Source organism: Oncorhynchus masou, chromosome 4 (assembly GCF_036934945.1).
Source record: "Oncorhynchus masou masou isolate Uvic2021 chromosome 4, UVic_Omas_1.1, whole genome shotgun sequence".
In the NCBI taxonomy this organism is placed as follows: Eukaryota; Metazoa; Chordata; class Actinopteri; order Salmoniformes; family Salmonidae; genus Oncorhynchus; species Oncorhynchus masou.
This window is the reverse complement of record NC_088215.1, coordinates 11,039,482-11,061,943: the sequence shown is the minus strand read 5'-3', so window position 1 is coordinate 11,061,943 and position 22,462 is coordinate 11,039,482. Positions and strand designations below refer to the sequence as shown.

General features: G+C 43.9%; 1 protein-coding gene across 1 annotated transcript in view; it reads left to right on the top strand.

The window, feature by feature from the left end:
- The window catches only part of LOC135520397 (trinucleotide repeat-containing gene 6C protein-like), a 45,366-nt gene extending 24,154 nt beyond the window's left edge, over window positions 1-21,212 (top strand). The window contains 8 exon segments of the mRNA XM_064945940.1: window positions 1,769-2,000; window positions 2,192-2,356; window positions 11,422-11,449; window positions 11,451-11,617; window positions 11,844-11,993; window positions 13,079-13,300; window positions 14,001-14,214; window positions 14,610-21,212. Coding sequence (XP_064802012.1) covers window positions 1,769-2,000; window positions 2,192-2,356; window positions 11,422-11,449; window positions 11,451-11,617; window positions 11,844-11,993; window positions 13,079-13,300; window positions 14,001-14,214; window positions 14,610-14,985 — 1,554 coding nt within the window. The 3' untranslated portion in view covers window positions 14,986-21,212.
- The last annotated feature ends 1,250 nt before the right edge of the window (window positions 21,213-22,462 follow it).

The window sequence follows — 22,462 nt, the reverse complement described above, 5'->3', positions numbered from 1 at the left end:
ATGGCATTCTCTCTACTACCGCATGGCATTCTCTCTACTACCGCATGGCATTCTCTCTACTATCGCATGGCATTCTCTCTACTACCGCATGGCATTCTCTCTACTACCGCATGGCAAGCGGTACTGGAGTGCCAAGCCTGACAAAAAGGCTTCTCAACATTTTTTACCCCCAAGCCATAAGTCAAAATCAAATCAAATGTATTTATATAGCCCTTCGTACATCAGCTGATATCTCAAAGTGCTGTACAGAAACCCAGCCTAAAACCCCAAACAGCAAGCAATGCAGGTGTAGAAGCACGGTGGTTAGGAAAAGCTCCCTAGAAAGGCCAAAACCTAGGAAGAAACTTAATAAGTCTCGTGAATAGGTAATCAAATGGCTACCTGGATTACCCGGATGTGTGCCTCCCCAACCCATCTTTTTACGCTGCTGCTACTCTCTGTTTATCATATATACATAATTACTTTAACTATACATTCATGTACATACTACCTCAATTGGGCCGACCAACCAGTGCTCCCGCACAGTGGCTATCCGGGCTATCTGCATTGTTTCCCACCCACCACCCGCCAACCCCTCTTTTACGCTACTGCTACTCTGTTCATCATATATGCATGTACATACTCACTCAATCAGCCTGACTAACCGGCGTCGCTACTGTATATAGCCTCGCTACTGTATGTAGCCTCGCTACTGTATATAGCCTCGCTACTGTATATAGCCTGTCTTTTTACTGTTGTTTTATTTCTTTACCTACCTATTGTTCACCTAATACCTTTTTTGTGCTATTGGTTAGAGCCTGTAAGTAAGCATTGTTTTCAGCGCACGTGACAACAAACTTTGATTTGACATCGCAGCTCGGTCAGCTGTTCCATTTCACTTACCGACCCATCAACTGATTCATGATCACAAACGTATTTCGCTGATTTGGCCGCTCATCATTTTTCCCTATTTGCCCTGCATGATTGCTTTCAGTTTCCCAAATATGTCTGTTACATAGGCAAGGAGACATGTTTCATTTTCAGCTAAGTCTGTTTAAAAAAAAAAAATAATAATAATATCCATTGCCAATGACAATTCCTCTCAATTAAAAAGTATTTCCCACACTCCCCCTCGATAACCACCAAGCCTCGGTTTGAAATGGAACATTGTCATGCTCTGATCCCATATCGCCGCAAAAGTTTGGGAACAGGCGTGCGCGATGTAGTTTACAGTCGAAGTTACCTGCTGTGTATCGGAGTTCTGCGCTCTTGCTGCCAGTTGCTTTAACTCGGTGGGTGTATCATACAATGCGTCCATATGGTAGAGGGAGACTCATTCATAACTAGAGTGGAATCAGTTTTTCGTCAATATAGCCACGCTGAACATCACCTGTGCTGTTTCGTGCTCGGGAATCGTGAGACAGAACAATATGTCCTCGTGTATAGCATCCCCTGACAAAAGTCAATGCACCTCGGCCCTCAAAGCTAACGTCCATTTGGAGAGAATAAAGTGGAGAGTATGATCTTTCAGTCAGTTTCCTCTTGATTGCTAACTATAGCATCAATTCAGTGTTATCCATTTTCATAGACCCTTAGTTTGGGAACCGCCTGCACTAAAGGCAGTCTTTTCCCACCAGATAAGTGACTGTTGATGAGGTGCTGATTGTAGGAGTCATGCCAAGGTCTGTTGGTCTTGGTCATTGTAAACTTATGCCCTCACTTTCTCTCTCCTTTGTCCCCCTCTTTCTCCTGTTCTGTTTCTTTCTCAACCCCCCCCCCCCCCCTCCAGGTTGCACGTACAATCAATAACATGCAGCAGCAGATCCAACAGCACCAGCGTCAGCTGTACCAGGCCCTGCTGATGAAGCAGCAGCCCCCCGGCTCCCACTCCGGCCTGCACCCCGGCCAAGGCAAATCAGCCCTGGACTCGTTCCCAGGCCACCCCCAGGCACCGGGCCTCTCCGACCTGCACACCAAAGAGCCGCAGTCTTCTCCCAACTCCTACAGCCCCTACCCCCTCTGTGAGTCCAGCACTCACACTGTCACTCACACACGCACTCCTTCAGCCCCTATGCTCTCTCTACATCTCTCACAAACAAGCTGTTTGTATAATTAGTAAGCCTTAAATACGTCAGTATAAGTCCCTGCAATGTCTTTTATCTATCTGGTTTGTGTTGAGCTGTGTATTCAATGTTAGATGTCTCTCTCTTAGCTGGACTCAATCCAAACATGAATGTAAACTGCATGGAGGTGGGGGGCCTGTCCATGAAGGAGCCTCCCCAGCCCCAGTCCCGTCTGTCCCAGTGGACCCACGCCAACTCCATGGACAGCCTCTCTGGAAACTCCTCTCACATGGAGCCCAACCTCAATAAGCACGGTAGGAGGAACATTAGGAACTTTGAAGTCTCAATTAAATGATGTTGTCCCTGGGGGGGGGGGGGTGGCAATAAATAAACATATACACGCTGTTAAACAAGAAATCAATCTATTAGTCATCTCGGTAGAAAAATGGGGTTTTCTGATCACTTAGTCGATTTTCTTCCCCAACATAGTGACTTATTTGACTCACTCTGAATAACATTAACGTATTTCACACCAACTCTCTCACCAGCCAACAGACATTCTCTGGGTTTCTTTCACACAGTTTTGCATTGACAACAGACACGTTAACACTGGAAATTGAACGTGTGAGCCACAAACACTACCTCCCCTAACCTCTCCCACTGTGGCGCGAGCAACAAGCTGCTGTTCTGCCCTTATAGTAATCAACTTGTACCAGTAAACAGGGGTTGTTATTACTCGAAGGCTTTGTATGTTTCCACATATCTCAGTGATGAAACGGTGTGGGAAATCTCAACTGGAAGTATTCAGTATGAAATCAATGGTTTCTCTTTAGTGTCTGACATTTAAAATTACTTTTTAAATCCATTTCTATTTCTCAAGTGATGTCTCACGTTGATATTCATCTGGATGTATCCTTGTGACCCAGTGTTCAGTGTTTTGCTCTCCATACTCCACTAAGAGCAACACTGACAACCACTCTTACTTTGCCATGTTTTTAAGCCTTTATGATTGAAACATCTATATACATTACCAGTCAAAAGTATGGACACACCTACTCATTCAGGGGTTTTTCTTTATTTTTACTATTTTCTACATTGTAGAATTATTGTGAAGACAAACTATGGAATCATGTAGCAACAAAGTGTTACAAATCAATATATTTGAGATTGTTGAGAGTACCCACCCTTTGCCTTGATGACAACTTTGCACACGCATGGCATTTTCTCAACCAGCTTCACCTGGAATGCTTTTCCAACAGTCTTGAAGGAGTTCCCACATATGCTGAGCACTTGTTGGCTGCTTTTCCTTCACTCTGCGGTCCAACTCATCCCAAACCATCTCAATTGAGTTGAGGCCAGGTCATCTGATGCAGCACTGCATCATTCTCCTCCTTGGTCAAATAGCCCTTACACAGCCTGGAAGTGTGTTGTCATTGTAGTAGGTAGAATGACGCCGGGGGGTGGTTTTACGTGCTCCTAACCAACTGTGCTATTTTGATCTGTTTTTTTTTTTTTGCATTTAACTTAACTATTTTGTACATAATGTTGCTGCTATCATCTCTTATGACCGGAAAATAACTTCTGGACATCATAACAGCTATTACTCACATCGAACTGTAGGAAGCTGTATTCTTTAACATGTCCGACGCAAAGGATATACTGCTTTCTCGGCAGCAGGCCCAAATCCCTGTCATTTGCACGAAGAAAAGCCTGAGAAAAGGGGGGAGGAGTTCCGGCAGCCTTCTGAGAATTCAGAAGCGAGTGAGCGAACCCCCACTGCCATCCCATTCTATTGGCCAACGTGCAATCATTGTAAAATAAAATCGATGACCTACGATCAAGATTATCCTACCAACGGGACAGTAAAAACTAATGTTTCATTGAGTCGTGGCTGAACGACGACATGGATAATATAGAGCTGGCGGGATTTTGCATGCACCGGCAGGACAAGAAGCTATGATATGAGCCTTCAACGGTTTCTCCCCTTATCAGTACTGTCACGTGATTGTTTTCCCTGTACTCAGCCCCTCCTAAGCTTTATTATGGCATACCTCATGTCTCTTGTGTAAATAATGTTCCTATAACAATGTTCAAAGTTTACTCCAGACTCCCAACACTATCTACCAAGAGTTCTCATCTATATTATTCCTAGCCGTCTATTTAACACCACAAAACGAAGCTGGCACTAAGACCGCCCTCAACCAACTGTATAAGGCGATAAGAAAATGCTTATCCAGAAGCGGCGCTCCTTGTGGCCGGGGACATTAATGCAGGCAAACTTAAATGTCACGTGCAACCAGAGGGGGAAAAACTCGACCACCTTTACTCCACACACAGAGATGGATACAAATCTCCACCCCGCCCTCCCATTTGGCAAATCTGACCATAATTCTATCCTTCGGTATACAAACAAAAACTAAAGCAGGAAGTACCAGTAACTCGCTCAATACGGAAGTGGTCAGATGACGCTGACGCTATGCTATAGGACTGTTTTGCTTGCACAGACCGGAATACGTTCTGGGATTCATCCAATGGCATTGAGTACACCACCTCAGTCATCGGCTTTATCAATAAGTGCATTGACGACGTCATCCCCACAGTTGACCGTACGTACATCCCAACCAGAAGCCATGGATTACAGGCAAAATGCCTACTATTGCTCGCTTCGAGGGAAGTAACACTGAAGTATGCATGAGAGCACCAGCTGTTCTGGACGACTGTGTGATAACACTCTCGGTAGTGATGTGAGCAAGACCTTTAAACAGGTCATTTTCACAAACGCGGAGCCAGACGGATTACCAGGACGCGTACTCAAAACATGCGTGGACCAACTGGCAAGTTCACTGCCATTTTCAACCTCTCCCTGACAGTCTGTAATACCTACATGTTTCAAGCAGACCACCATAGTCCCTGTGCCCATGGAAGTGAAGGTAACCTGCCTAAATAATTACCGCCCCGTAGCACTCACATCGTTAGCCATGAAGTGCTTTGAAAGGCTGGTCATGGCTCACATCAACAGCCTCCTCCCGGATACCCGAGACCCACTCCAATTTACATACCGCCCCAACAGATCCACAGATGACGCAATCTCAATTGCACTCCACACTGCCCTTTCCCACCTGGACTAAAGGAACACCTATGTGAGAGTGCTGTTAATTGACTACAGCTCAGTGTTCAACACCATGGTGCTCACAAAGCTCATCATTAAGCTAAGGACCCTGGAACTAAACACCTCCCTCTGTAACTGGATCCTGGACTTCCTGATGGACACATTTTCCTCCAAGATTTGGCATGGGTCCCCAGATCCTTAGTTTTACAGCTGCACCATCGAGAGCATTCTGACCGGTTGCGTTTGCTGCCTGGTATGGCAACTGCTCGGCATCTGACCATAAGGCGTTACAGAGGATAGTGTGCATGGCGCAGTACATAACTGGGGCCAAGCTTCCTGCCATCCAGGATAGAGGTCGAAAGACTATGATTATTCAACACCGATATCGATTTATTGGACGACCAAAAAAAGCTGATGCTGAATTATTATTATTTTTTTATATTTTTAAATGTATTTATTTGTAATGACAACTACAACAATACTGAATGAACACTTTTTTTATTTTATTTTAACTTAATATAATACATCAATAAAATCCATTTAGCTTCAAATAAATAATGAAACATGTTCAATTTAGTTTAAATAATGCAAAAACGAAGTGTTGGAGAAGAAAGTAAAAGTGCCATATGTGCCATGTAAAAAAGCTAACGTTTAAGTTCCTTGCTCAGAACATGAGAACGCTGGTGGTTCCTTTTAACATGAGTCTTCAATATTCCCAAGTAAGAAGTTTTAGGTTGTAGTTATTACAGGACTAAGTCTCTCGATACCACTTGTATTTCATATACCTTTGACTATTGGATGTTCTAATAGGTATTTTAGTATTGCCAGCCTAATCTCGGGAGTTGATGGTCTTGAAGTCATAAACAGCATTGCGAAGAGCTGCTGGCAAACGCAGGAAAGTGCTGTTTGAATGAATGCTTACGAGCCTGCTGCTGCCTACCATCGCTCAATCCCCCCCAAGCAGACACATCGATGGCTCTGAACAAACTTTATTTGACTCTTTGCAAACTGGAATCCATATATCCTGAGGCTGTATTCATTGAAGCTGGGGATTTTAACAAGGCTAATCAAGGACCATATCACGTCCACCCTACCTGACACCCTAGACCCACTCCAATTTGCTTACCGCCCAAATAGGTCCACAGACGATGCAATCTCAACCACACTGCCCTAACCCATCTGGACAAGAGGAATACCTATGTGAGAATGCTGTTCATCGACTACAGCTTGGCATTTAACACCATAGTGCCCTCCACGCTCGTCATCAAGCTCGAGACCCTGGGTCTCGACCCCGCCCTGTGTAACTGGGTACTGGACTTCCTGAGGGGCCGGTGGTGAGGGTAAGCAACAACATCTGCACCCCGCTGATCCTCAACACTGGGGCCCCACAAGGGTGCGTTCTGAGCCCTCTCCTGTACTCCCTGTTCACCCACGACTGCGTGGCCACGCACGCCTCCAACTCAATCATCAAGTTTGCGGACGACACAACAGTGGTAGGCTTGATTACCAACAACGACGAGACGGCCTACAGAGAGGATGTGAGGGCCCTCGGAGAGTGGTGTCAGGAAAATAACCTCACACTCAACGTCAACAAAACTAAAGAGATGATTGTGGACTTAGGAAATAGCAGAGGGAACATCCCCATATCCACATCGATGGAACTGAATTGGTCCACCCACACAGACAGCATCGTGAAGAAGGCGCAGCAGCGCCTCTTCAACCTCAGGAGGCTGAAGAAATTTGGCTTGTCACCAAAAGCACTCACAAACTTCTACAGATGCACAACCGAGAGCATCCTGTCGGGCTGTATCACCACCTGGTATGGCAACTGCTCCGCCCACAACCGTAAGGCTCTCCAGAGGGTAGTGAGGTCTGCACAACGCATCACCGGGGGCCAACTACCTGCCCACCAGGACACCTACACCACCCGATGTCACAGGAAGGCCATAAAGATCATCAAGGACAACAACCACCCGAGCCACTGCCTGTTCACCCCGCTATCATCCAGAAGGCGCGGTCAGTACAGGTGCATCAAAGCTGGAACCGAGAGACTGAAAAACAGCTTCTATCTCAAGGCCATCAGACTGTTAAACAGCCACCACTAACATTGAGTGGCTGCTGCCAACACACTGACTCAACTTCAGCCACTTTAATAATGGGAAATGATGTTAAATATATCACTAGCCACTTTAAACAATGCTACCTAATATAATGTTTACATACCCTACATTATTTATCTCATATGTATACGTATATACTGTACTCTATCATCTACTGCATCTTTATGTAATACATGCATCACTAGCAACTTTAACTATGCCACTTTGTTTACATACTCATCTCATATGTATATACTGTACTCAATACCATCTACTGTATCTTGCCTATGCCGCTCTGTACCATCACTCATTCATATATCTTTATGTACATATTCTTTATCCCCTTACACTTGTCTATAAGGTAGTAGTTTAGTTTTGGAATTGTTAGCTAGATTACTTGTTGGTTATTACTGCATTGTCAGAACTAGAAGCACAAGCATTTCACTACACTCGCATTAACATCTGCTAACCATGTGTATGTGACAAATAAAATTGGATTTGACTGCTCTATCAAATCAGACTATAATATAATAAAACACAGAAATACGAGCCTTGGGTCATTAATATGGTCAAATCCGAAAACTATCATTTCGAAAACGTTTCTTCTTTCAGGTGGCATCCATAAGTCTAAACATTGCTGTTACATTGCACAACCTTCAATGTTATGTCATAATTACGTAAAATTCTGGCAAATTAGTTTGCAACGAGCCAGGCGGCCCAAACTGTTGAATATACCCTGACTCTGCGTGCAATGAACGCAAGAGAAGTGACACAATTTCCCTTGTTTAATATTGCCTGCTAACATGAATTTCTTTCAACTAAATATGCAGGTTTAAAAATATACACTGCTCAAAATAAAGGGAACACTAAAATAACACATCCTAGATCTGAATGAATGAAATATTAATTGTCTTGCATTAGGAGGAACCCAGGGCCAACCGCACCAGCATATGGTCTCACAAGGGGTCTGAGGATCTCATCTCGGTACCCAATGGCAGTCAGGCTACCTCTGGCGAGCACAGAGGGCTGTGCGCCCCACCCCCCAAAGAAATGCCACCCCACACCATGACTGACCCACCGCCAAACCGATCACGCTGGAGGATGTTGCAGGCAGCAGAACGTTCTCCACGGTGTCTCCAGACTCACGTCTGCCACGTGCTCAGTGTGAACCTGCTTTCATCTGTGAAGAGCACAGGGCGCCAGTGGCGAATTTGCCAATCTTGGTGTTCTCTGGCAAATGCCAAACGTCCTGCACGGTGTTGGGCTGTAAGCACAACCCCCACCTCATACCACCCTCATGGAGTCTGTTTCTGACCGTCTGAGCAGACACGTGCACAATTGTGGCCTGCTGGAGGTCATTTTGCAGGGCTCTGGCAGTGCTCCTCCTTGCACAAAGGCGGAGGTAGCGGTCCTGCTGCTGGGTTGTTGCCCTCCTACGGCCTCCTCCACGTCTCCTGATGTACTGGCCTGTCTCCTGGTAGCGCCTCCATGCTCTGGACACTATGCTGACAGACACAGCAAACCTTCTTGCCACAGCTCGCATTGATGTGCCATCCTGGATGAGCTGCACTACCTGAGCCACTGGTGTGGGTTGTAGACTCCGTCTCATGCTACCACTAGAGTGAAAGCACCGCCAGCATTCAAAAGTGACCAAAACATCAGCCAGGAAGCATAGAAACTGAGAAGTGGTCTGTGGTCACCACCTGCAGAACCACTCCTTTATTGGGTGTCTTGCTAATTGCCTATTTTCACCTGTTGTCTATCCCAATTGCACAACAGCATGTGAAATTTAATGTCAGTGTTGCTTCCTAAGTGGACAGTTTGATTTCACAGAAGTGTGATTGACTTGGAGTTACATTGTTTAAGTGTTCCCTTTATTTTTGTGAGCAGTATATATACTTCTGTGTATTGATTTTAAGAAAAGCATTGTTTATGGTTAGGTACATTCGTGCAACGATTGTGCTTTTTTCGCATATGCGCTTTTGTTAAATCATCCCCCGTTTGGCGAAGTTGTCTGTCTTTGTTAGGAAGAAATGGTCTTCAGTTTGCAACGAGCCAGGCGGCTCAAACAGCTGCATATACCCTGACTCTGTTGCACAGAACTCAAGAGAAGTGATAATTTCCCTAGTTAAAATAAATGAATGTTAGCAGGCAATATTAACTAAATATGCAGGTTTAAAAATATATACTTGTGTATTGATTTTAAATAAGGCGTTGATGTTTATGGTTAGGTACATATTGGTGCAGCGACAGTGCTTTTTTTCACGAATGCATTTGTTAAATCACCCGTTTGGCGAAGTAGGCGTGAAGTGATTCAAAGAAATTAACAGACCCCGCATCGATTTATATGCAACGGAGGACAAGCTAGATAAACTAGTAATATCAACCATGTGTAGTTATCTAGTGATTATGATTGTTTTTTATAAGATACGTTTATTGCTTGCTAGCACCTTAACTTGGCTCCTTGCTGCACTCGCATAACAGGTAGTCAGCCTGCCACGCAGTCTCCTTGTGGAGTGCAATGTAATCGGCCATGATCGGTGTCCAAAAATGCTGATTACCGATTGTTATGAAAACTTGAAAATCGGCCGACCTCAAATCCAGGACCAATATACTAGACAATGTCAGAGGAAAGCCCCCAAAATTGTCATATTCCAGCCACCCTCATCAGACTTTTCTCTGCAATCGTTACTGGAGCACCAAGTCTAGGTCCAAAAGGCTCCTTAACAGCTTCTACCCCCAAGCTATAGGACTACTGAACAATTAATCAATGGCCATCAGACTATTTACATTGACCCCCCCCCCCCCCCCATTTGTTTAGTACACTGCTGCTTCTGTTTATTATTATTATTATTATTATTATTAGTCACTTCAGCCCTACCTACATGTACAAACTACCTCGACGAACCTGTATCCCTGCACATTGACTCAGTACCAGTACACCCTGTATATAGCCGTTCTGTTACTTTTTGTGGGGATAAAAATCTTAACTCTTTCTTGACATAATTGTTGTATTTGGAGCATGTGACAAAGTTTGATTTTGATTTGTCCTGTTGAAAAACAAACAAGTGATAGCCCCACTAAGGGCAAACCAGGTGGGATGGTGTATCGCTGCAGAATACAATACGGTGGTAGCCATGCTGGTTCAGTGTGATTGAATTCTAAATAAATCAGTGTCGCCAGCAAAGCACACCACCTCCATGCTTCACGGTGAGAACCACACATGCGGAGATCATCCGTTCAGCTAATCTGCGACTCACAAAGACAGTGGTTGGAACCAAAAATCTCAAATTTGGACTCAACAGACCAAAGGACACATTTCCACCGGTCTAATGTCTATTGCTCGTGTTTCTTCATCCAAGCAAGTCTTCTTATTGATTTCCTTTAGTAGTGGTTTCTTTGCAGCACTACGACCATGAAGGCCTGATTCACAGTCTCCTCTGAACAGTTGATGTCTGTTACTTGAACTTTGATGCATTTATTTGGGCTGCAATTTTAATTTACTTTTTTTCTTTTCTATTCCTCCCCAATTTCTTGGTATCCAATTGGTAGCTTAGTCTTGTCCTATCACTGCAACTCCCATACGGACTCGAGAGGCGAAGGTCGAGAGCTGTGCGTCCTCCGAAACACGACCCAGCCATGCCACACTGCTTCTTGACACAATGCCCGCTTAACCCGGAGGCCAGCCGCACCAATGTGTCGGGGGGAAAAAACGTACACCTGGTGACCGTGTCAGCGTGCATGCTCTGGCCCGCCACAGGAGTTGTTATAGGACAGGGACTACCCGGCCAGCCAAACCCTCCCCTAACCCAGATGACGCTGGGCCAATAGTGTGCCGCCCCATGGGTCTCCTGGACGTGGCCGTCCGAGACAGAGCCTGGACTCGAACCAGGATCTCTTGTGGCACAGCTAGCACTGCGATGTTGTGCCTTGGTGGACTGTAATTTCTGAGGCTGGTAACTCATGAACTTATCCTTTGCAGCAGAGGTAACTCTGGGTCTTCCTTCTGTATACCACCCTTACTTTGTCACAACACAACTGATTGGCTGAAACGCATTAAGAGCGCAAATGAATAAGGCACACCTGTTGATGTGTCCAAACTTTTGACTGGTACTGTATGTATTTTAAATGTCTGTCGAATGAATTAATGAGTTCCTTTGACTTGTCCTAGGTGCCATATCTGCTGCTTCTAACCTGGGCCCCCGGAAAGCCCCCCCACATGGATGATTCCTACAGCCCATACAGTATGATGGGTGGGTCTGAGTCTCCCACCTCCCCCCTGGTTCCCCCTGACAGCTGGGGCCAGGGACCAGGGAAGAGCCCCAAGGATCAGATCACCAATGGAACGAATATCAACTGGCCCCCAGGTTGGTAGAAAAGACCGACATTTCAATCAGATCAAACATTTCACACGTGATCCTGACACACGTTACTGATAGAGGACAAAGAAAAGAGATTTAAACTCTTCTAAACTGTTTTGATTTTAGAGAGAAAAGATTTAGAAAGTGAAAAAATCTGATTTAAATTGTTCCCCACAACATTAGTTGAGTTTAAAGGATAAATAACTATTTGTCCTCCATGTTGTCTCCTCAGAGTTCTGTCCTGGCGTGCCCTGGAAGGGCCTGCAGAACATTGACCCCGAGAACGACCCCAACATGACTCCAGGAAGCGTTCCCAGTGGCCCCACCATCAACACCAACATCCAGGACGTCAACCGCTACCTGCTCCGGGACCGCAGCGGAGGTGAGGATCAATCAGAGAGACTGGGTCTGTAGTTAGTTGGCTTTAAGATACAGACTGTATATGCTCATTAACAGAGCAGGTCTCTGCTGTTGATTCTCAAACAGGTGTTGACTTGTGTTACTTTATTGACAACTTTAAGCTTATATCCTATTCCTTTCCATGGCACTGAAGGGGCTACAGTACTACCTCACTTGTTGTGACCGTGTCATCCAGTAGCACAGGCCCTGTTGTATTTATACACCTTCTTTAAATCAAGTTGTACATGTTTCTTTCCCCACCACCCCCTCTGTCCATAACAATGGGCCACCACGGCTAGGCTCCTCCCCTCCTTCACCGCCTCAGAACGGTGCTCTGCCCCCTCCACGGACTGGCCAGTCAGTGGCTGCTACACTAGCTCTTTCAGTCTGTCCTCCCCGGATGAGGAGAGTGCAGGTACAGATCCCAGCCCCCTATGTGGACATGCTGACCCATGGTCCTCAAGCTTGACCACCCCCCCCCCACCCCCCCTAATTACCACCATAGCAACACACCTTTATCCTATTGTTTGTGTGTGGTCTGTGTTTGTTGAGTGTTACGGTAGATAGATCCTTCCTTTGCCTAATTTAATCCTACTACCAACTACCCAGTGCCGGTGTATCAAGTGCTCCCCGATGTGATTGCATTGTATTCCTCATGGAATGAAAAGTTTTGAGTGTTTGAATCAAGAAATGCTTTGAATGTTGTGGCCCTAGACCCCTATTCATAAATATGTGTTGACGTGACATTTTTGTTGCCGTTAAGCAACCCACTGAGAATTGCTACGAATACTTGAAAAATGTCCCCCTTTTTAAATGTCTGAGTGATCTGCATTCTCTTTTTACATTCATGTTTCCTGTAGTCCTCAATGCGTTCTCCATTATGACTCATATAAACCCATGAAGTCAAGAGGTTTCTTGTTGATGAACAACCTGTTAATAGGGGGCATCTTTTTAAAACTTTGCCCAAAGTTAGATTTCAAATAATCTGTCATAGTACATAGGCTTCATAGTGGGTCTCCATCTCTACAACAGGATCTCACAGGTTCTCCTCTTCTCTCTCGCTCTCAGGTAAGCTATCTGACATGAAGTCCGCCTGGTCCCCGGGGCCCATCTCCCACCCCTCCCAGGCCTCTCTATCCCACGAGCTGTGGAAGGTCCCCCAGGGGCCCCGTAACAACACAGCCCCTTCAAGGCCACCTCCCGGCCTCACCAACCCAGCCAAGCCCTCATCCACCTGGGGGGGAAACTCCCTGGGCCTGGCCCAAGGCTGGAGCAGCTCGTACACCTCAGGTGAGATGCCACAGTACAACTCCTCAGCCTGAAATATAGACCGACGGAGTTCCTCTGTAACAAGCCTGGAAAGACTTAAACCTGGTATTATACCTAGTAGAGGAAAATCAGTCATTTTGAGATGGATTGAAAACCATTGACTGTGGATTTGAGCTGACCTTACTTTGTGCTCTGTCAGCATCCTACCCAAACATAATGTTTTTGACACATTTGCCTAAAGAAGCATAGCACCACAAGCATGTAATGTTCCTAGGTGTGGTTGTTGTAGAGTGTGATTCTCCCCCGTGTTTTGTTTTGAGCTCCTCTCCTTGTCACTCGCTGTAGTAAGGTGGAGCAGTTACACACCCCGCTGTGGTTAGAGGCCCTTGTCATACTGAAGTCTTGCGGATTACAAGAGAAGACTTAAAGGACTGTTGTCATGGCTTCAAAGAGAACCTAAACTGTGTGTGACCTTATTTTGGCATGAGTCCTAAGGTCACACTGAGGTGGTGGTAGTAGTACAAGTGTAAAAGTGCTTACATGAGACGATGGAAATATGTTGTTAAAAAAAAATAACATGCATAGACAAGGACAACTTATGTACATACATACAAATATGTTGTCATCAATAGAAGACAAGTTATTGACCAAGAATGATTGATTTATATTTTGTAAGGACCTGAATATTGACTGATCATATTCCCCTCTCTGTTTCTCTCAGAGTGCACCACCTGGAGCACAGACAGCTCCAACAGGACCAGTAGCTGGCTGGTACTGAGGAACCTCACCCCCCAGATAGACGGCTCCACCCTGCGGACGCTGTGCATGCAGCACGGCCCCCTCATCACATTCCACCTCTTCCTGACCCAGGGAAACGCTGTGGTGCGATACAGCTCCAAGGAGGAGGCTGCCAAGGCCCAGAAGTCTCTGCACATGTAAGACTCCCGAACTTGAAGGGGAAAAAACCTGCATCACCATGTGGCCGGTGACACATTTTCTTCTTGAAAGTCCAATATCTTAAACTTGACTGCTGTCATGAAAAAGCATTGTGGGACTGTATCAACGGTGGACTAATGAAAAAAATACCAAAAGATTGAGTGGGTTTTCTTTCACCCATACTCTATGCTGTTTAGGGTAGTGATTTTCTCCGTCTGACCTAAAACGAAACACAAAATATTGTCTCAACTTCTAGGCTATACACATCTCACTGACAAATTGTCAAAGCCTATAAGGAAATACTTGTACTGTACTTCACCAGGTGTAAGAAAATCCATGTTGATACTGTAACACTTGTAAGTATGTGATGTATAACTGACTCCTGTCCTCTTAGGTGTGTGCTGGGGAACACCACCATCCTGGCAGAGTTTGCTGGGGAGGAGGAGGTGAACCGCTACTTTGCACAAGGCCAGCAGCAGCTCCCGCCCACCACCAGCTGGCAGCCCAACCCCGGCACCAATCAGACGCGCATGGGAGGAGGCGGAGGTTCGCAGCAGCACGCTATTGGCCATCACTGGAGCAGCGGCGGTGGAGGCCTGGGTGGAGGAGCCAAGACGGGCGGAGGCGGAGACCTCCTGTGGGGGGGCGTGCCCCAGTACTCCAGCCTGTGGGGGCCCCCTAGTAGCGATGACAGTCGCGGCGTCATCGGGAGCCCCAACCCCATTAACACGCTGTTGCCAGGCGACCTGCTGAGTGGAGAGTCCATGTAGGACAACACACTAACAAACCAACCATGAGGATGGATGTTTCAATGCTGGAACAGACAGTGGAAAAATAATAATAAATACACACAAAAAAATGACAATGAACAGGAGCAAAACCAAGCAAATCATGTGGCGATAATCAGTATCAACGGAACTGTGAATCGTGTACCGGAAGGCTGGGGGCGACGACACAAGACCCCTACACCCTTCGGTTTTTACGTTTTCTTCTTTTTAGTTGTCTTTTTAAAAGGGGATTTTGTTTTTAGTATTTGATAAATTGTTGGAAGCAAACAAAAATGAAATGTCAAAGACTCAATGAAGAGAGAACCGTTAAGTGTTTTTAAGTTTCCATGAATATCGCACATTCTGTGTGAAGTGTTTTTAAGGAGAAGCAATCGAAAAAGCTGCCATTTTGAATCTTTCCTTTACCCACAAAACTCCAAATTGATTTAAAAAAAATACCATTCCCAGCATGCCCGTGGCTAATGATGTGGTTCAAAGACCTTTTACTTATGTGATTTTTTTTTGTTTCCAAGCACTAATATTCGCCTTAAGTGCTCTACTGCGGCCCAGGTCCTCCTTCAATCTCAAGCCTTTTTCATTGTTTTGAAACTGAAGGAAAATTGTATGAGTTTAAAAGCTTGCACAGTTCCCATCCGAGCCAGTGAATGGATCAGAACGTGTGATCAACCAAGGTCGTATTCACAATGAATGAAACGGAAGCAAGCGGACCGAAACTGAGGCACTACCTGAACTTTGTCCAACAAGAAAAGCTTGTTTTCGCATGCTGTTGCAAAACATTTTGCCACGTGTGCACTAATCAATACGACCCCCCCCAAGTCACTCGGCAGTATGAGGCCTGTCAACACTGACCCAACCAATCATCAGTTAAAACCTTTTCCGTTTTTTCGTCATTCATTTGTTCTTAAAGGGATTTACACTGCTGTTTTTTGTTCTTTTTGTATATCTAGGCGCATTTTTATAATATCTATCGCAACATAAACTGAGATTATTACACATCGACCGACCTAGCTGCGTCTGTTTTGTGTGTGTACTTGAGTATATGTCTGATGGAACCTAATCATTCACGTCTGGGAATTCAGATTACCACTGCTCAGAACTACGACTTCAGCTATATTCACCTAACAGGACTTACAGGTGCTTCTTGTCAATTAACATCAGTTGATTCCGTTGTTGACCCCCTCGTCCCCATTATGGTCCACCAATTTCTGGAAACGACGACAAAAAAACGCTTCAACTTGATGTGACAGTTACATTGTGCAATATATACGCCACAGACCCTTCTTCCGTCCACACTCAAGTCAAAGCAGGAGCTGGTTTCTTTACATTTTTCGTTCTTGATTTGTATTGTCGTTGTTGATCAAAGCAAAGAACTTAAGAACTACAGAAACGTTACCTTTTCTCATTTTTGATTCCCACCAGGCCCCACTTCCTAAGAAACTGTTGCGTTAAGTCTTGCGGTGAGGAGGAGCGAGGATGGTGTTACTATTATAACTGTACGTTCAGAAACGGTCCCTGCAGCCCTGAAACTCCTCATTGAACTGGGGTACATGAGAAAGCCCTTCCTCTCCGCGTTGCCACACCGAACAGGGTGAATCCAGATGGGGGAGTCACTGGAGGGGCACAATACCAAATAAGAGGGGTTTCTCCTAATGCAGTAGATCTACTACGAGTGTTCCTTGTATTTGGTACTGTACAAAAATGTAAGAGAGACTAACCTTTTGTCTATATCAAAGGGTTTTATCATAGCACTTATGAAGAAAGCTAAACGCTTCAACTTGCAAACCAATAAATCAGACATGGAGCAGCAACTTTGAAAACTGAAAAAAAAGACAAAGAACTTGCTCTTTTTGTACTGTATCTATACTTGGAAATAACTTCTGGTATTTGTTTGTTCCTCTTTGGTCCAAGAACTTGTATGAACTTTGAAATGGTAGCAGGATGAGGAGAGAAAAAAAATGGAAATCTACTTTTATCTGATTTTTTTTTTTTTTTCTAAAGACATTTTCTTTTTACTATATCAAAGTGAATATCACTGTTACTCCAAAATGTTTAGCCTTTTTCTTGTCTGGAGATGCTAGACATGCAATGTTACCTGTCTCCGGCCAACGGTTGGTCGGAGTGGGGAGGGGGATGGTCACGGTCCACTGAGTGCCTCTCTGCTGTGGTGCCCATGGCGACGGTCGCTAGGCAAGGCTACCCCCCCACAGCAGCATTTCCTCCTGGGCTTGCACCAAGCTCTCTCATTGGACACCCTCAGCCCAGCAGGGAACCACGCTCCCTCCAAGACTGGCTAATCAGCACAGAGCTAGCTAACGACTGCGCCAGCAGCACTCGACCTTGTCTCAACCAACCCTCTTCATTTCCCCTAATCTTCTTTCACACAAAGATCACTTTAGCTGGAAGTCAAGAGACAGTCAAATTTCTGGAATTTTGCCAGTGTTTGATGCATTTTATTTAGTTTTCATTTGACGACGTGTATGTTTTGGTTTATTTTTGTCTACGTGCAGTGGTCTTTTCAAGGTGGCTGCTTGAAACTAGCCCTTTTCACTGTTCATATGCAGAAACACTTTGGTCAGAGGTGCCTCTGTATGTTCATCCTGTGTATTGAATGCAAACGAGGATCAATACTACAGCCAGTCATTGATTGTCTATTATTAGTTAGTATCTTAACTGATTGATTGATCATTGCTTTGTTTTGGACAGTATGCTGTAGTACTTCCAGGTAGTATCTCAAGATGTGTAAGTTAGACCAATAGGGTGTCTCAGATGGGTGAGTGTGTCCTGCCTGACCCTAGCTGCTCCACCTGGGTTCTGCCAGGGCTGTCCCCTCGCCCCCTCACACAGCTGCTACGCTACACCCTCCTCCAGTCCCCTCCAAAGCAACCATGGCCCTCCCCTTGACCAGACATAAAAAGCGACTCAGTTCTGTTTCTATGCAAAAGACTAGAGGCTGCGGACCCTTTACAGCCAACGTGCCAATCCTGCCCTAAAGATTGAGCACCGACTCGGAGCTAGAACCAACGACCTCCTGATGTATGTACCCTTCAGCACTTAGAACATGTCTGCTCTTGGTCCTTATAGCTGGGTTTAAACCACAACACTGTCGTATTCCAAACTTCCACCCTCTATGGGGAGTTAGTACCACTGGAGTGGAGGTATAGTAGGCCTCTCTTTACTGTGCTGAAGAAGACTGATCTCAGCTTGATCTCAGGGTAGGAGACGACGTTAAAAGATGCAGCTCTCTCTGTATGTATATCCTTTTGCTGTAGTGTAAGAGAGCCGAGTTCTACACTAACTAATGACAAGCTGTGCAGTAGTAGTACTATAGACTTGTATTGGCTGGATAATTGTTTTTTTGGGAATGGAATAGTAATGAATTCCCTTCCCAAATATGGGCCTACTGTAATGTTACAATGTAGAGGCCAATGTTATCCTATGTGCCAATACCAAAAAATATATAGATCTATAAAACTAGCCCATGTTATATGATCTGGAGAAAGAGCTCTTCTCTCTGGATGGAGGATCTTTGATAACCTTTGTGGTGGAGAATCTTTGATAATCTTTGTGATGGAGGCAGGGGGGCAGGAGGGATTAAACAGATGGGTGGGGGCAACACACCTCATCCTGAACTCCTGAGATAATATGGCTGTGTCTCAAATGGCACCCTGTTCACTCGGTAGTGCATTATATAGGGACATAGGGTGCCATTTAGGCATTCTTTGCTTTAGTGGGGAATGCCCCGTTGTTGAGGATAAAATCTTTACTGAGTTTGCGGGATCCAAGTATGCTACGGTGCACAGTCAGTTTGACGGGTAATCCCGGGTACATATTTTTTTTAAACCAAAAATGAAAATCTTTAATTTTAATGTCATTTTTAATATGAAGTTTGACACAAAATCTTTTAAAAAAACATATTTTTTTTTTAAGTACAAAAATCAATAATATCTATAATATGTTAACTAAAGCTCTGCACTTCTAGCTGAAATGTCTCCAGTCCTCTAGCTTCCAGAATGCAGGTTGGGGAGCCTTTTTGTGGATGCTATATTTTATCTTATTTGTTAGTGTTTCCGCCCAAAGCGGGCCCACAACTGTATATTTCCACAGACCCAGATGGCTTCGGGCCCACTGTATCAGCCCAGGTCGCTCGCCTCACTGTGTCTGCGGTGGGCAACGAGAGAGAGGGGGCGCATTTCAAAAAGGTACAAAAATTCTTAAAACTAAAATGGGGTAAGGCTACCTTTTGGGACTCTGAGGTGTCCTGCAGCACACTAGCAAAAATCACTATTGCCTGTTTCTGTAACTGCCTTGATCCAAACTCAGAGACCAATTAGCCGGGTGGGGGCCTCCAAACGTCCGCTCTGTGTGTGGTGCTGCACCAGCATTGAGGGGCACGCCGTGCACTCTCTACAGCTTAACTATAGATAGATAGATAGATTGTGTGTATATACACATATGGATATGTACGTATGGTGTGTGGTAGGTAGCACATCAACAGACACCTTGGATCTCAACCTCCTAAAACCTTTTGTTCCTTTTAGGTCTGGGTTCAATACAAACTGAAAATGAGCAATATTTATTCCCCTCTGGAAATAAGTGATCTGAAGGAAATGAAATGGGGTTAGGGGTTAAACTGGTACTTGATGGATCATGAGTAATGTCTTTCCTACCTGGAGTTGGATATGCATGTTCTGGATTTATGAACATATTACAGTAAGTACCTTGAAGTACTTGTACTGTATGTGAATTTGTCTAAACAACCCAACCTGAAATCACCTGTTTTTTAAATGTATACTTTCCCAGCAGAGAAAAATATCATTAAACATATCAACACAAAAATACACAAATACTTGAATCAAGGAGCGCCAATAACGTAATGTGAAGTCTTTTGTAAAAAAAAAAAAAAAAAAAAAAAATACACACAAAAAATAAAAGTCTGACTTGTACACTTCCAAGCTTTTTGAGGTCATCAGTTAAAAAAATATATATAAAAAATGATTTAAAAAATATTGGACAAAAAAAATGTGCAAAAATAATTTTGTGTGCTTGAAAGTCAAATGTATGTGTGCAAACGACTGTGTGCTTGGCAGGCTTAGGACTGCTGTCATGTTCCATTCAGTATGTTGTGTATTGACATTGTTGTCTGTCCTTTTATTCAGTTTATTTTTTTGCTTGTCAACTATATTTTGATAATGTCTATCTTCTAACATGGCACTGAGTGTCTTCTACCCCTCACTCAGCTAATCGTAGACAAACGAGACTAAGTACTGAGGGGAGAGGGTGATAATTCATGTGTAAATGTTTACTCAAGGACTTAATGGGGGAAAATAAGTTTTTGTTTTATCTGTAAAATGTTTATCTACCTTATAGTGGCTTTTTATTGTGGAATAATCCAAAACAAGGATTATCATTGAGTATTGCACCATTTTGTTCTGATTACATACAAATGTAATGAAAAAAAGACTACAAAAAAATGAACAATCTAAGATTTGTGGCCATAGATGGTAGGACTAGTAATCCCCATGTTAACTTCATGGAGAAATGGAAAGGGATAATGTGAGTTTGTTACAGGACTCATTTCAGAGGTGCCTATTTTTATTTTATTTTTTAATTATTATTTTTTGCAAAGCCACCTGTCGTTTACAAACATTTCATTTGTCTGAAGTTGAGGAAAATGAATTTTATAATGAAAATGTTGAAAAAGACAATTTCCATCTTCCATCAAATGAATATGAACATTAAACCAACTTTGCAAAATTAAGATTTATGCTACTTTCAGAACTCTGGGATTGATCAGTGTTGTCGTATTTCAATTTTTCTTTTTCTTTTTTTCTTTTATGTCGACAGACGTATGTATTGATTTATTTGAATTTTGTCTTGTAAAAAGGCAACGCAATCTGCTTACTATCTTGCACACTCGTAAAGATGTGGATCTTGTCTCGGGAAGGCCAGGATTTCCAGAGTTCAAACTCCACCATTTTTATTTACATTTGAGAGTTTTAAATTAGAATAACTTTGAGAAATCTAACTCCAAGCACTGAAAGTTAGGGATTTAAATAGAATATGAAATACCATTGATTCTAAAAATCCGTAGCGGTTACATATTTACCAAATAAATGACTGAAAATGAACTTTTTGAGAGAGAAAAAGTGGAGTGCTTTACATGTAAAATCGATGTAGAAATTGCTTTACATTGAAACAAAAATTATCAATGGTTTCATCCTGTAACGTTCAGGAGCATTGTGCATTACTCTTATGTCTCTGTTCCTGTGGCAGGTATTCAATGAGTTCAGAGATTCTAATGTCTAATAGATGGGTTTCAGGAGAAAGATGTGGAGGGGGGGAACTGGTTTTTAAAGGCTCATGATCTATGCACAAGTGGGAGGGAGAGTCCAGGCCTGCTTTTCTCTTGGGGCCCAGGACTGGTACTCTGGGGTTCAGGGTTTGATGTAGGGGTGTGTATTGTTGTGCTATGTTAGATTTTCTTCCCCCTCATCAGATTTATGGCAACTTTATTGCTTCACCATGCTGTGTAATCCTTAACCAATGAGCGCTTATCCTTCTGCTAAAGCACTGTGGGTTATACTGAGAAAAAGCCCATGATTTAAGGCAATCCGGTTTTTGTAAGGGGGAGGAGGTGGTAGATTACCATCACCTTTTTTATTTTAAAAAACGTTAAGGAGAAGTGTCTGTGCTGAGAAAGTTATGGCTTTTAATGTTTGTTTGTTTTCTCCTCATAGAATGTAATTGTTAACGATATGCACCGGAAAAAAACATGTTTCCATAAGTTATGGCGCTTCTTTCGGACTATATTAATAAATTGACATTTTTCTTGGCTGTTAAAAAGTGTCTTGTCAATTTTCTTGTGTAGTCTTCACTGTTTGATTTTTCATGTGGACATTTAGTTAATGCACCTCTAGAGACAAAGAAACCACAGCATTGACACAACCCCCAGAGAAAGCTAGTAACTAGATGTGGACGGATAAGGAAGCGACCTTTAGACAACTCACCCACACAATGAAGCCACGAGACTATTTATACACACCACTGATGAATCCACTTAACTTTACACTTGAGAAGCACCGCTTGTTAAAATTGAGTTTTTATTTTTTTACTTCTATTTTAGCTAGACGCTCATTAACAGATGTATACGCACACGACGCAGTCAGGGACTAATACGCTTGACTACACCGCTCGCGTTGCAAAATAAATGTAGAAATCTGTTATTCAATTACTGCTCGCGTGCGTCAACGAGCGTCTGCGTTGCCAAAGGCTAAAATAGAACTTTCTGGCACAGATCACGCTGCAAGTCCTGTCTCTCCCATCTCATTGGCTTATAGAAGCGGGTACCCACGTTCCATCTTCAAAGATGAAAAAGCCTGGAGGGAGGAGAGATGACTAGAAATGATTCGGTTGACCGTTGTGTGGATTAATTGGCGGAGTAGAGGACCTTGTGCATTTC